Source organism: Tenrec ecaudatus, chromosome 1 (genome assembly GCF_050624435.1).
Source record: "Tenrec ecaudatus isolate mTenEca1 chromosome 1, mTenEca1.hap1, whole genome shotgun sequence".
NCBI classification, from domain to species: Eukaryota; Metazoa; Chordata; class Mammalia; order Afrosoricida; family Tenrecidae; genus Tenrec; species Tenrec ecaudatus.
This window is the reverse complement of record NC_134530.1, coordinates 305,944,541-305,959,728: the sequence shown is the minus strand read 5'-3', so window position 1 is coordinate 305,959,728 and position 15,188 is coordinate 305,944,541. Positions and strand designations below refer to the sequence as shown.

Sequence of the window (15,188 nt, the reverse complement as noted above, 5' to 3'; positions counted from 1 at the left end):
GTCACCACACAACAATTTTTTAAAGTATCACCTTTATTATTAGACCACTGTATTGCCAATATATTAGATTTTCTGCTAAAAAGTACTTAAATCTCCATGCTCAACCAACTGTCAACATTTTTAGAGTATTTGTTGACACTCCTTACAACTCTGTAAAGTAAACTATCACTCTTACTATTTTTCACACTAATTAAGGCAGCAAGAGACTCACAAAATAATGAGTACAAATCTTTACCAAAGTTGAGACTAAATCTAGGAGAGTCTTGGGTTAAAGTTTCTCTTCATTATAGTCAGTGATTCTACTGCTATAGAAAAAAACATGTTATAACCACTTACCAGGGGAGAAAAAGAAATAAGAGATGTCTGCATCATTCAATTGGAGAAATGAAGTCAAAGGGTTAACTTGATACTAAAATTCATTAAAATAATTTGATGCATGAAAAATTTTATTCCACCCTTTAACCAAGCTTATTTTATTGCAGATCATTTCAGCTGGAAAAAAAGCTATCCTTTTGAAAACACTAGAAATAAATCCATTTTCATAATTCACTCATTTATTAACCCCTTCGTTGGATACAAAAGTACAGTGGCTAAGTGCCTATCAGGAAACCATATTTTTGTTTGTTGAAATTACACAATGACACAATACTGCTAGAAAAAATTTCCTAGCTAATACTTTGATCAAAATATGTCAGTGGCTCTCCGTTGCTTATAAAGTTTACCTAACTCTGCTCTGGCAGTGAAAACCCCTATAATATACCCACCTCTTCAAATTAAATTTGACTTTCACTACCTTGGACAAACTGTTAGCTATTTCAGCTCTTTAATATGTCACCTTGTCCACGTGGCTTAGTGACCCAGGGCTGCTGTTAACAGAAATAACCACGAGTGGGTGGCTTTCATAAACAGAAGTTTATTGTCTCACAGTTTAGGAGGCTGAAGATCCAAGTTCAGGGTGTCAGCTTTGGGCTTTTGCTGTTGACTCTGGGGTAAGGTCCTTGTCTCTTTTCAGCTTCTGTCCCTGGGTCCCATGGCAATGGACATGGAGAACACTGTGTCTGTTTCCCCACCTCTGCCTGCTCTCTGTGCCTCGTCTGCTCATTTTATGTCTTGAAGGTGATTGGCTTAAAACACATACTGCACATGGATATAGCCTCATTAACATAATAAAGGAAACCCTTTCCCAAACGGGATTCCATCCACAGGTGTAGAAGTTTACAGCACACATTTTGGGGGACACAATTCAATCCCTAACATCATACAGTCATCATTGCTCTCCCACAGGAAAGTTAACTTTTCCCTTCTTTGTGCTTCTGTTTACTGCTTGCAAGGTATTTATTATTGCACTGCCTTATTACGGGCAGCTTTTGGTTCCACTGAAATCCCAAACCTGAGAATGCACCTATGCACACATACACACTCCCATATAGACGAGGGCTTTTAAAAGTTCATGGAAAAATGGAATTGAAAGACAATACAAGCTTGAAACCCCCTTGCACAAATAATTTTTTTTGCCCTTTCCATGGCATACAAAATGCCACTTTCTGCAGAGGTCTAGATAAAATTGAGTGGAGACAGGTTTAAAATTAGGGTGACGTTAGATGGTAGTGAAAGCGATGTCAGATCACGGGGGATTTACCGTGGAAAAACCCTACGGTTTGGAATATGTCCCTAATCACCTCCTGGCTATCAGAGCAGGCATTCAGAGCGTGTTGGAGACTCAGGTAGTGACTGAACAAAATCTCCGGGATTTCATCAGAAACAGAAGCCCGTCATTCCTGGTAAAGCTCGGCGATGCTGGAAGCACCTTGGGAGCAGATCCAAGTCTCAGAGGATGTAGTAGGTGGTTTGGGTGAAAACAAAGAATTTTTACTTCTGGTGATTAATTCACAGCACGAAGTCTTGACTTGACATTCCGGTACCTTGGCTATTATAGAATATTTTGATCAGAATATTAAGGATTTCCAATGTGCCTCTGAATAGATACATGCTCTCCTAGTACTTTCACTTGTGGTTCTGGGTCTACCTTTCTATCTCCAACCCAGAGAAGTCTTGAAACCATAAATGACAATTGTTACATTTTGTATGAATCCTCTGGACCTGGAGGAGTTTGTAATTAGCTAACATAAGCCTTGACTCTGCTATAAGGGGAGAAGGTGAAAGTTAATGTCTTGGCACTTGGTTAAGTCCAAGATCACGAAAACTAACCCGCTGCTGTCAACTCCAACTCCTAAGAATCCATACGACAGAGTCGAACCGCTCACCAGGGCTTCCAAGGCCGAAAGCTTTATGGAAGCAGCCTGCTTCCCCTTTCACCTGCACAGTGGCTGGCGGGTCCGACCCACTGACATGTCAGTTGGCGGCTCTACTCTTAACCAACTGCCACGAGGTTACCTCTGAAGTAACTAAGTGGTAAGAAAAAAAGCTATCGGGCAGTGGAGCGCCAACAACCATTACAAAAGTTTATCAGCATTCTTTCATTTTCGGAGAACTTGATAAACACATTTCTACTTCTCCTGAATGTGAATATTTTCCTCCAAGAGCAGCAATATTTGTGTGAATTACCGTAATTTTAATGTAAACTGAGGAGTAAAGCTCCATGCAGACAGCTATTCACGACCCACAAGCTTTTGAAGGCGTTCTTACTGCAAGTACCATGGTGATGATGAGGTGTGAACTTCCTACTCCAGCTCTGCCAATCCTGTGTACATGGCAACATACGAAGCCAGACTCTAAACCCTCAAAGATATATATTTGATTAGAAATTTCTCACTAATCTAGACAACATCAGCTTTTCAGAGCTTTAAAGGTAATCTCACTGGTACACTTCATAAGAATTCCTGAGTACCCATAACCAAGGCACCAGGAGCCCTGTTAGTGTAGTGGTTATGCCTTGGGCACTAACCACTAACTGCACGATCAGCAGTTTGAAACCACCAGAAGCTCCTCAGGAGAAAAATGAGGCTTTCTACTCCTGTAAAGAGTTAGTCTCAAAAATTCACAGGAGTAGTTCTGCTCTGTCCTATAGAGTCGCTATGAGTCAGCATTGACTCAATGGCAGGGAGATTGGTTTTTTTTATAGCCAAGGCATTGTGGGGAGGTGTGTGTGCAAGATCTCAGGCATCTGACCAAGTCAAGGGGGATTCATGACAGACAACAATCAATGTTTAGAGGCCGAGCCCCATAATCAAGCTGTCCACCTGTGATAAAATACTGGCTGAGGGGGAAGGCTATGTGAGCTCCACGGGTTAAGAACAAAGCATTTTTGGACCAGCCACTTCTCACTTAGAGTCTTATCAAGCAAGTTTTTCCAATCACCTTCTAGAGACTGAAAGATAACTTGTTTCAGCCAGCCTGGATATTTCCAACACTTGATGGTCTTTAGTGATCAAGGCCCTCAATAATTCTGTAGTCAGGAAGAGCTCCCGGTGGCTCCCGTTCCACGCGGAGTGAGCAGCAGCTCTGGCCCACACGGCATGAGTCACTGTGATAGCACTCCTTTCCCAACATGGCTCCTCCGATGCTGAACCAGGTATGACATTCGGGTGAAGCCTTTTCCACATGCATCACACTGATAGGGCTTCTCACCTGTGTGGATTTTCTGGTGTTCAGTGAGGCTTCTACTCCGACTGAAGGTCCTGTCGCAGTCATTGCATTTATATAATACAGGAGCTTCCACATTTCCCCACTGGCTTTCTAGTCTACCCTGACGCTGCCAGCTCCCTCTGGGGTCAAGATCTTGCACGCTTTTATCCCCACTATGGATCCTCTGATGTCTCAGGAGGTGGGAATTCCGCCGAAAGGTTTTTCCGCACATGTTGCACTGGTAGGGCTTCTCCCCGGTGTGGATTTTATGATGTTCGAGGAGGCTGCAGCTCTGACTGAAGGTCTTCCCACAATCTTCACACTCATAGGGCTTCTCCCCCGTGTGGGTTCTCTGGTGTTTGATAAGGTTGGAGCTGTGACTGAAGACTTTACCGCATTCGTCACACTCATAGGGCTTCTCCCCAGTGTGCACGCGCTGGTGAATGACAAGGGCAGAGCTCCCGATGAACGTCTTGCCACAATCTTCGCATTCATAGGGCTTCTCCCCAGTGTGGATTCTCCTGTGCTTAGTCAGGCCTGAACTCTGGGCAAAACTCTTCCCACACTGGTGGCAGTAGTGCCGCCTCAGTCCTATGACATTCTTCTGGTGTCTGTGTAACGTGCCGTCCTGTTCTTCGGCTTCCGCACATGGAGAGAGCTGAACAATGTCTTTACTCAGGTGGCATGGGATCTTCCCAAGCTCTTGGGATGGGTGGTCCTCATCAGAAGGGAAGTCCCTGGTCTTCGTCCACATTCCACCACCTGAAAGGATAAATGACTGGTGACTATCAAGGATGCCAGGACAGAGGAGGAAAGCCCTGTGATTAGTCCCAGGAGGCAAGCCCTCCAGTGGTCTGCATCGTCTGCTAGGAGGGCTCGAGTGTAGGAATGAGGAAGGTCATGAAGGAGAAACAGGAGGGAGACATGAAAATGAGAACAGATTCGATACGAAAAGGACTGAGTTGTGAAGGCCAGAGGAAAGCGGTCAAGTGAAAAGTTTTCTGAAGCGTTCTTTAAGAAACAGGGAAAGGTAGACTAAATTGTTCATTGACACAGGGAGAGAGAAGTCATCTCTGACCCAGCCAAACAGAATTGGCTTCCGTGCTGGGAGATCTGAGTTGGAGTCCCTACTATGTTGACTATGAGCTATATGACCTTGACAGGACACCTAATACTGTCCTTCACACCCTCATCCCTACAGGTTGCTTCCGGCTCTCATACTCTACAGTCTCATAACCTATGTCCTGAATGTGTTGGACAGGGTTCTCTAGAGAGACAAGACCAGATTGCTAGTAATTACATATAAATATATTTATAAAGATAGATATGTAATACAAGAAATGAACCGTTAAATTATATACAGATAGATAATACAAGAAATTAACAGTTAAATTATAAAGCAGTGAGACACTAGCAGCCCTTTAAGGCTTGAGAGCCACCAGTTGCCAGTCCCTTTCTGTAGAGAGAGCTGGGCTATATGTACCCAGGCAGCAAACAGCAAGGCAGGTCACCAACTGTCATCAACTGTCGGTCCCCAGCTCCAGAGATGAACATTTCAATTGTGTGGGCTTAAAGGGACCTCAACTTACAGTGGCATAGTCCACAGGCTAGGCATCCCACAGGTAGTGTACCCCTTTAAACTGAGGCACAGAACAACCAAGGCGAGGCTCACCGAGCCATTTATCCCTCTGTCCTTCAGTTAATCCTACTTGTGTTTATTGGCCAGGCTGGCACATTAAACTATCGCACTGAAGAAACCCCCTCGACTTCCCTCAGTCAGGCCCTGAGATGGAGGGAAAGGAAGACAACTTTTACTAAGCCCCTACTATGAGCTAGGCCTGTGCTTAGGGGCTGTATCTTTTACATTTCACTTATCCTGACTAAAGAAGTACCAGGTTAGAGTAAAAAGAGAGGTCAAAAAGGTGGAGGAACAAGTCATACGGCTCTTTCATAGCTGAGTTTCACAAACGTTAGGGAATCTTAGTTTGTGAGTCTCAGCATGAAGGGGCTCCAAAGCTTCAAACAACCCCGGAGCTTCTATTACAGGAAGCAAACGAAGGCACCTTAAAGGGATTGAGTGTCCATCATCTTACCCAGGGAGGTGCGGCTGCCACAGTTCTCCTGCCTCTTGCCTCTGCTGAGATTCCCCTGAGCCGCGTCCAGCTGTGCCCACCCATGAGACAGGGTCAGGGCCACATCTTCCACTTTCAGCAACCTCTGAAACAAAAGGCAATCCGACCTAGTTCCTCTTGCCCAAGGTAACTCCCAAAGCTGGACATAACAGGGAGGGGCACCTGCACAGAATGAACATCTCACAAAAAGGGCCTCTGCAAGCAAGGCCCCTGTGTTCAATTCACTCTGTCTTTAGTCACACACACACACACACACACACACACACACACACACACACACAACCTTTAAAGGGAGAAAATATGAAACCCATAAAGATTATTATTTTCATATTAAAACCTACGCAACAGTTTAGAAGAAAAGTGATTTGAAAAATAAAGGTCAACATGGTGAAAGGAACGGATCAGATCCTAAACTTTCAAAATGTTTGTGTGTTATACTTTTTTTTGTATAGCAGGGATAAGGACTCATTTAATCATTTTGTAAAATACAATCAAATCTAGGTCTAAAGTGAAAAAAAAACGAGGAGAAAGTGAATATTAAATCACCTAAAAACAATGGAAATAAAAAAACCAAAACAAACAAACAAATAAAACAATGAAATATTCAAGCCAGACATGAAAGACTGAGAAGAAATAGAAATCCAGGTAGAGAATTGCTCATATGGTATCATAGAAAATATTAGACCTAAAAGGATAGGAGATGCTTCCTTCTAAAGGTAAGCTTCTGGAGGACAAAGTCTAATCCCCTCACTGGTGGCAGTTTATCATCCTTTAAAAACAAAGCAAGCTTCTAGGTGGAAGTATTTCTTGCCAGTCCCATGACACAAATGTTGGTCCCTGGCCTTCTGCATATTCACGGAGGTCTTTCCTTTCTGACCACTCTTTGCATTTTTATCTCGGTAGTATTATTATTTTATCCTCACCACTTGATTGTGTTTCTGTTTTTTATTGTTTCTCTTGGTTTGCATTTTGTGAAAAAGGAAGGAGTAGCTGCCTAGAGATAAGGACTGATGCAGGGTTTATAGGGGAGGGAGAGGTCGGGGTGAGGTGAAGTTAGGAAGGGGGAGGGGAGGGGAAGAAAACAATGTATGTGGGAGGGGGGAGTGAGCACTAGAACTGAGGGTGATTACACAACTCATTTTAAAAGCAACTTAACAAAAAAAAAAAAAGCAACTTAACCATTGGGGGTGGGGGGTAGGGGGAAATGTTCTGAAGTTGACTGTGGTAAAGATTGTACAATTCTTGCTATGATTGAACTAATTATGTGGATTAAGTGCCTATAAAACTGTTAAAAACTGAACAAAACAGAAATCAGCATTACACGGAGACCTTCAGTTTCCACGTGTGGAACAACGGTCCTTATTGAAGAAGAAAACCCTACAGGTGAAAAGGCTGCCCAAACAGTGTAAGGAAGGTCGAAGAAGCACAGACAATTCCTCACGTTAGTCGTGAAAGAAGACAAGCTTCTTGGGTGCACACTGAAGGGAAGACAGAAACAATAAACAACCTCAGCATGATGGCTGAAGACCCCAACTTCCATGCGGGTCCAAGAATGACGTGGAGTTGGAATGGTGAGGGAGGGCCCTTCATGGAAAGTGCAACAGCAGGAAAACACGTTAGGGAAGAGAGAGGGGGTTAGTTCTCCAGCTCACCTGGGACTCTGGGGTGATCCTGGAAGCTGCCACTGTGTCTTCTCTGCAGCTCCCTCCCTGGACAAGGCCAGGATCCTGGAAAACTAAGAAGGGAAGAAACGGTGGATGAGATCTATTCTGGCATTCAGCCACTCCACCTTCAATCTAAATTTAAAAGTTGGGCTAATAAATTCCTCCCAAACCAACTTATACAGGGTGCATTCCTTTCCAAAATGCCTGACCCCCCAAGAGCTCCAACTTCAACAAGAGCAACAAGCAGGATCCCTGATAGGAATGGAGAAATGAAGACAATTTCGAAACAAAATTTCAGAAAGCTTTCCCCATATGAAAATCCTTTTAGTTTTTAGTCTTGGTTTTTTAATTTTTTTCTGTGACTGGAGCATAAAACAGGATTGTTAGGTGGAGTTCTTTAGCGGCTTATAGAGTGCTTTCTGCTTTGGTTTTGCACAGTAACGTCTCAATCAGACCAGGCTGGCTTCAGAAAGGAATTGGCTCGCATAGAACTTGTTCAGATTCAAGAGCGAAAAACAAGCAAAGAACTTCGGGTTTTCAGAAGGGCATTTTTCCAAGTCGGTTTAGACTACAATCTCTGCTGAAAAAGAAAGATCACAAGCCAGCGGGGTTTTCCAAATAGTCTGTGTCTTGGGACACCTCCCAAATGTGCAAAACGCACGAGGAAAACCCTCATAGTTACCTCCAGGGAGACTTTGATGCTATTCCAATAGACCTAGAGTTTAGCTTTATTTATATTCTAATTTGCAATAATTCCCTGGTTGTGCAATGGATTAAGTGTAAGTGGCTCCAACTGCCAATCACTGTCTACTCCAGTAAAGATTTAGTCTCAGGAACTCTAAAGAACAGTTCTTTTCAGTCCTAGATGGTCCAAAAGTCAGAGTCACCTGGGGTTAAGTTGCAATAGTACTATGATTCTACAATATTCTGGCTGGCTTTCCAGATTCTACCTCATTTTCTGCAATAGCACTTGCCACTATCAAAAATTATATTCTTAATCTTTTCCCCTACTAAATGAAAGCTCCATCAGAGCAAGAATCTGTCTCTCTTCTAACGACACGATGTCCAAGGAGAACACGGGTTACCACCCAGGAAACCCCACAAACACGCTAAATGAATGGTGACCACTGAGTTCTCAAAGGGAAATCAATTTTCACCAAACCCCAATTTTAGAAATATCTTACTTATTTTGTCCAGTGTGACTAGTAAAGCTTCCCACCATTGTGTTCCAAATCTCCTCTTAAGTCTTAGTTCCAACATAAAGTTGATCTGTGATAGATAGATCTTGTAGGCAGTGAAATTAGATAAAGCCCGTAGAATACATACTGCTCAGAAGATAACCCTCACCTCTGTTTTGTAAGGGCCGGGATCCCAGAGGTTCATGCTTGGGCAGAGCCTTCATCGGTTGGAAGTGGCGACTGTGCGAGCCCCGAGCTCTCGTTAACAATGCTGTCTTACAACAGAGCGGTTCAGGGTTCCGAGCCATGACCTGGAAATCATTAATTTTCCAATTTTTTATTGTTTCAACAAATGTGTCCATCATGCTTCCTATGTACTTGATCTACATACATTCTTGCAGGTAGCACAGACAACAACCACCCTAGGAAGTAGTAATAATTAGGATGGCCTTTTCCTTGAAAGGGAAACTGAGATTTTAAGAAGCTTAGCCAAGGTCACGACCCCTGGTGGCACAGTGGGCTGAGCAGTTGGACTGCTATCCCCAAAGTTGGCGAGTCTGTGGGAGAAGGATGAGGCCCTTTTCTTCCATCCAGACCTCATGCCTTGGAAACACCGTGGAGCTCCCCTCCCCGGTCACTGGGAGAGAGAAATCACTCCACGCAGCGTCTCAGTTTTAGCTAAGGTTACTGCTGTGTGGCAATGCTAAAATGACAGCCCTCATAGAGTCGGACTCCATGCACTAAACCATCTCTCTGAGGGATCACTACATATGCTTTTATGAAATATATATAAGTAGATATGCATATTTACGCTTTTATGAAAACCCTTTAAAAAATAGCATTAAGTCCTTAGCGAATTCTAATACGTGACTAAGGGGTAAAAAAAAACAACGCCTAGATTGATAAGGTTTAGGAGATTAGTAAATAGAATTGCAGTATGTAAAAATCCGTCGCACAAGGCCCAGCACATAGTACATCCTCATTAAATACAAACGCTCTTCGGGATATTTATAGCTAAAGTACAGCTTTCAAGGCACTTTCATGGGCAACTCAGAATTGTCCACATTCTCAAAGAATGAACAGAGAGGGAAAGTAAAAGATATGAAATGACTTTTCACTGTTACACAGCTTGGGTGCAGTTGACTCAAGTCCAGAACCTTGGTTTCCCTTCTGGTCCTGGTAGAAGGCTTTACTCTGGCCACTGAGCAGCTGAAGGAAAGCATACAAGATGAACCCTTGCTCCCAGGTCTATGGGCTCCTTCCTAAGTTGTGCGTAACACGGAAAGGAAAATAAAATTCATTTTACTCATCTCTGCGTAACACGGAAAGGAAAATAAAAATTCATTTTACTCATCTCTGCGTAACACGGAAAGGAAAATAAAAATTCATTTTACTCATCTCTGCGTAACACGGAAAGGAAAATAAAAATTCATTTTACTCATCCCTACGTGAAACGTCTCATTTCCACCAATTATGGACACCAGTCACAAGTCCTGGTGAAAGGTGTTGTACCTATGACCTTGTCACCAATAGAAATCCTTTACATGGCAGATATCCTTAGTTATCACGCTACCACCTTGGTTTTTCCAGAATGGGGTAGACCTGTATTTTAATATTTACTGTCTTAATATCAGGGGGGAACGATCGCAAATTTTGTATTTTGCTCTTTCAGCACAAGTGACTTTCTTTGTAATCCTCTATCTTTTTCTCCCTGCCTTTAAAACTACTATTCTTGAGGATGCACACAGGGATGCGACCTTACGGCTGAAGATGGGGAACATCTGGGTCTAAACCGCATGCCCCCTCACTCCGATCTTGAGACCTGAGGAATGAAATAAAACCCAGCTCTCAGACCCTAAACCAGCCTCTCTCTACCTGCGGCCTCGGCTCATCCAGCTGCCTCTCCAGATACTCCAGCAGGCCCACCGCCTCCTCCCCGCTCTCTGGCTGCTGCTCCCGCACCCAGCCCTGCAGCTCTCCGGGCAGGATGGTCAGGAACTGCTCCAGCACCAGCAGCTCCAGGATCTGCTCCTTGCTGTGCAGCTCGGGCCGCAGCCACTGCCGGCACAGCGCCCGGAGCCTGCTCAGCGCCTCTCGGGGCCCGGCGGCCTCGGGGTAGCGGAAGCCGCGGAAGCGCTGGCGGGAGCGATCGGGACCCGGCGCGGGGCGACCGGGCAAACAGGCCTCCTCCTCGAAGGCCGAAGGCTCCTCCTTCTCCACCTTCACTGCCAGGAGCCCCGTCCGGTCCTCGGTGGACGGGGCGTCCAGGGCCACGCTCGCCCTCGATTCTCTTGCCATCGTGGCCCGAGGCAGCAGCCGGGCCCCACACTCGCTCAGAGGCTGGGTCCTTGCAGAGGATGCCTGGAAAGGGGGGGGGGGGCGCGAGGGAGGGGGGTCGCTGTGATCCCCAGGAGCCCGGGCACTCCCGGATGACACCGCTCAGAGGAGTCCCTACAATTCGTGCTTCAGCGGCAGCTTGTCCGGGGCTCCCACACGCAAACTGGCACTGCCAAAGTGGGCCTGGGGTGCGAGCCAAAGCCCCCCAGCCCCCAGCCTCGGAAGAGAAGTGGGCAGGGAGGGGGGTACCGGATGCTTCCGTGGGGACCAATGCAACTTCCTGGAGCGTCTAGGAGGCTCCTCTCGTTGGCTTTGCCCAAGTTAACCCTTTCGCGAACACGCCCACAACCCCACCCAAGGCTGGCAGCTGCAGAAAGGAGAAAGGAGGGGTGACAGGAGATGTAGAGCCGGCCCTTCCAGTTCTGGGCACCTGCTGGTGCAGCGCGCAATTCTCCCAGAGTGGAGGCTTGCTCAAACAGTTAACATGCATTGACACTACATTGAATGCAGTTGGGCAGTGGGCTTCCCAGAGAATGTGAGTTCTGGGTAGTAGGAAAACCTTTAGTGTGTCTCAGACACATCCAAGACACAGAAACTAGCAGGAAGCACTTGCCCTGTGGAGTGTACTGGCTACTCCTGGTTCTTGCCTCTCAGTTTCTCATACTGCCACTCTCTGTCCTTCCCTTCTGGGAAGAAATTCTGCAGTCCTCTGGTCTCCAACGTTAATTCTCCCCTCCCCTGCATCCTTCAACACACTGCAGGCAGCACACCGCGCCCAAGGCCGCTGAGATTCTCTTGCAGCAGTAACCCACGGATGCCAACCCTGGCTTCCGCTTTCCATGGTCACCCCTCAGACAACCAAGCTGATGGTCCTATTCACTCACCTTCCTGCCTTCAGGAAGTCCATCTTCCTGTTTTGCTCCCTCTGGTTCTTCCCAGTTGGCCATCTCGGGGGTACAGACTCTCAGGCTGCCGGGTTGTAACCTAGGCTTTACTGCTTACTTGGACGACATCATCATTCCTGATGTGGGGGAAGCATATGGAACGAACAATGGACTGCCAGAGAACAAACAAATCTATCCCAAAAGTACAGCCAGAAGGCTCCTTCAAAGCACAGGTGGTGAAATTTCCTCTCATGTACATTGGACATGGTTTCAGGACAGACCAGTCCCTGGAAATGGGTATCTTTTTTTTTTTTTTGGAAATGGGTATCTTGCTTGGTAAAGCGAGAAAGCAGAAGATCCTCAACAAGTTGGATTGACACTGGTGCTGCAACAATGAGCTTAAACCTAACAATTAGGGGGCTAGGGCAGGACTGAGCGATGTTCTGTGCTGTTGCACACGGGGTTGCCATGAGTCAGAACTGACTCCACGACACCCAACAACAACAGCACAGTGGTACAGAGCCGAGGCATGGTGAGGGTAAGGAGTGGCCAGGGACTTATCAACAGGGAGGCAGGAGAAGGGGGTGATTCAATGGCTACCTTTGTCTGGCTTCCCCTTGGACTTGCCCCCAAGGAGAAATGCCCCCCACTAATCACCCTACACAATACCTCTGGAAATGGATTTGATGTTTGAACCTGATGACTTTGGTAAATACCCAAACCCATCTGTGCCTCACTTTCCCCATCTATATATAAATGGGATAATAACAGTGGGTAGGTTTATTGTACACTAATTTAATTGTTCATGTCAAGTATTTAGAAAATGCCTGGTCTGTGATAAGTGGGCACAGAAAACAGGAAGCCTCAACAGGGGTGGGAGAAGGCTCTTGAGAGTCCTTTGAATTAGATGGGATTCTAGGTTAAACTAGAATTGACTAGAATCTTCGTTGACTAGCTGGAGATGGCAGTGGAATGGGAGGATGGCAAACAATGGGAGAGAAAACCTGTAGACACTTTCCTGAGTGGTTTTTTTTTTTTTTCGATCTGTCTTCAATAGCTCAAAAAACAAGGGAGAAAACTTAAAAATAAAAGAAAAGAAAGAAAGAAAGATCCCGTCAAAGCCAAACCAAACCCACTATCCTGACTCATTTTGAGTATCTATAGGGTATCCCAGGAGTAGAAAGTCTGAACTTCCTCCCGTTGAGCAGCTGGTGGGTTTGAATGATAGACATTGCAGTTAGCAGCTGGACACTTAACCCCGCAGTGACACCAGGGCTCCTATTGGCTCTTTCAGCCATGACACATGAAAAGCGCAGGAATATATGTTCTGCTAAGTGACACAGGCACTACTCATGACATATTTCCGACAAAGTGAACATGAATCTAATTAAGACTCTAGATCCAAACACCAGTGTAAAGATGAAACACAGGAGCAAATGGAGCAAATTAAATGAGCAGTGGTACAACTTTACTGCACATTAGAATCTCTAAATACCTTTAAATAGATCTAGATACTTTCTCTGACACAATGATGAAATCAGAAATCGCAGGGATCAACATTTTTAAAATATCAGAACTGATTCTGAGATGTAGTTGTTTTTGTTTTGTTTTAAGGAACCAATGATTTACATGCTTCTAAAAATAAGCCCTCAGTCGAATCCAGAATGTGAGTCTGGACAGGGCAGAAGACCCTGGTTCATCAATCACTAAAGAGCATTTGAAAACAGAACAGATGAAAGGAGAACTATCCATGAAGAAGTTGAATAGCAAGTAAATACAATGATAAAAACATCAGAAGAAGCAGCCATAAAAGTCTATTTGGGACAATTAAAAAAATGTGAACAGAATTATATTATGGATTTTCTGTTGAATGTGATCATGAAGCTACGGTTACTTTAAATTTTAAGGTTGTTAGAAAATCGTATTGAAATTCTTGAACTTGTGGGTGAAGTGAAATACTACCTGGGATTTGTTTTAAATTATCAAGTAAGGAAGAGTGAAACAATGAAAATACTAAAAAGATGATAGTTGAATTTGGGTGAGAGGCATATGGAAGTTCACTATAATGATTGTTCTACATTTATATGTACTTGAAATTTTCTAAATTTCTGATTTCTAAGAGTGATTTTAAACATAGGGCTTGAATTGAAAATGAAAAGCTTGCTCCAAACCAGAATATTTCTTAAGGGTGATAACATGTAGACTCGGGTTGGCTGCAGAACTATTCACAATAGCAACTAGATGAAAATACATTAAGTGTCCATCAATGGATAAGCGAATAAACAATTTCTGGTACATATACACACAATGAGATACCATGCAACATTAAAAAGAATAATCCTGGAAACACCTTGTGATGGTTAAATTTTATGTCAACTTAGACCTAGGTGGAGGTAGGGGTAGAGTCGAATATGTCATTCAGGCAGCATCCCAGTGATATCTCCTTGGATGGGGCCTTTTTAATAAAAGAGACAATGAGAATGTCTTTTTGTCTGCCTCTTCCCCTTTCTCCATATTGGGTCTCTGTTTCTGCCTCTAGGGACTACCTCAGGTGGGTGGCTGACCCTAGGAGCCATCCTGCGAGCTGCCATGTGCCCCGCCATGTTCTCACTGACCTTGGATCCCCAAGAGTCTGCACCCACCAGCCCACGATTTCCTGCTTCCCATTTCACCTTTCTGGGTCACTAGCCTGCAGCTGTGGGAGTCTAAAAAGGATTTTGGCCAGTATTGGACCCGTGCGTGGGCTTGAATTGGAATGAGCTGGGATGCCTTCTTGATCTGAAGTTATTTCTTATACTTACAAGTCTGGTTTTGTTTCTCTAGACAACGAAGCCTAACACATATCTCTTATTGTGGATGATCCCACATGACATTATCCTGAGTGAAATAAGTCAATCACAAAGGGACAACTGTTATATGTGTCTGCTATTATAAAAAATCAAGGAAAGGTTTTTGTTTTGTTTTATAAATCATTTTATTGGGAACTCATAAAACTCTTATCACAATCCATCCATTCATTGTGTCAAGTATAATTATACATATGTTGCCATCATCATTTTCAAAGCACTTCTTTCTACTTGAGTCTTTGGTATCAGCTCATTTTTTCCCTTCCCTCCCTCTCCCTCTTTCACGAACCCTTGATAATGATAAATTATTATTATTTTTTCATGTTGTGCACTGCCCAATGTCTCCCTTTACCCCCTTGTCTGTTGTCCATCCCCCCCTGTGAAGGGGTTATAGGGAGGCCCTTGAAGGAATGGTTTATACACAGAAAACAATGTTTTGATGGCTACCAAACTCACTGCCATCGAGTCTAGAGCTGCCGCTGTGAGTTTCTAACACTGTTACTCTAGAGGGGAATAAAAAACCCAGACTTTCCCATGCCTTCCTCCAAGAGTGGCTGGTTAT

At 44.5% G+C, this 15,188-nt stretch overlaps 1 protein-coding gene across 1 annotated transcript; it reads right to left on the bottom strand.

Annotated features, from left to right (window-relative positions):
- Window positions 1-327: 327 nt before the first annotated feature.
- LOC142427398 (zinc finger protein with KRAB and SCAN domains 4-like) lies at window positions 328-11,151 on the bottom strand. The gene is made up of 5 exons (XM_075532665.1): window positions 10,435-11,151; window positions 8,729-8,870; window positions 7,370-7,452; window positions 5,679-5,802; window positions 328-4,347 (listed from the first exon to the last, which is right to left on the bottom strand). The coding sequence occupies exons 1-5, from the start codon at window positions 10,855-10,857 to the stop codon at window positions 3,482-3,484; spliced, it is 1,638 nt and encodes a 545-aa protein (XP_075388780.1). The 5' UTR covers window positions 10,858-11,151; the 3' UTR covers window positions 328-3,481.
- Window positions 11,152-15,188: the final 4,037 nt, after the last annotated feature.

Coding starts and splice junctions, on each gene's coding strand:
- LOC142427398 (XM_075532665.1), bottom strand. CDS start 10,857: ATGGCAAGAGAATCGAGGGCGAGCGTGGCCCTGGACGCCCCGTCCACC. Junction 5,803..7,369: donor GGATCACCCCAGAGTCCCAG/GTGAGCTGGAGA, acceptor CTTTTGTTTCAG/AGGTTGCTGAAAGTGGAAGA. Junction 4,348..5,678: donor TGGCAGCCGCACCTCCCTGG/GTAAGATGATGG, acceptor TTATCCTTTCAG/GTGGTGGAATGTGGACGAAG.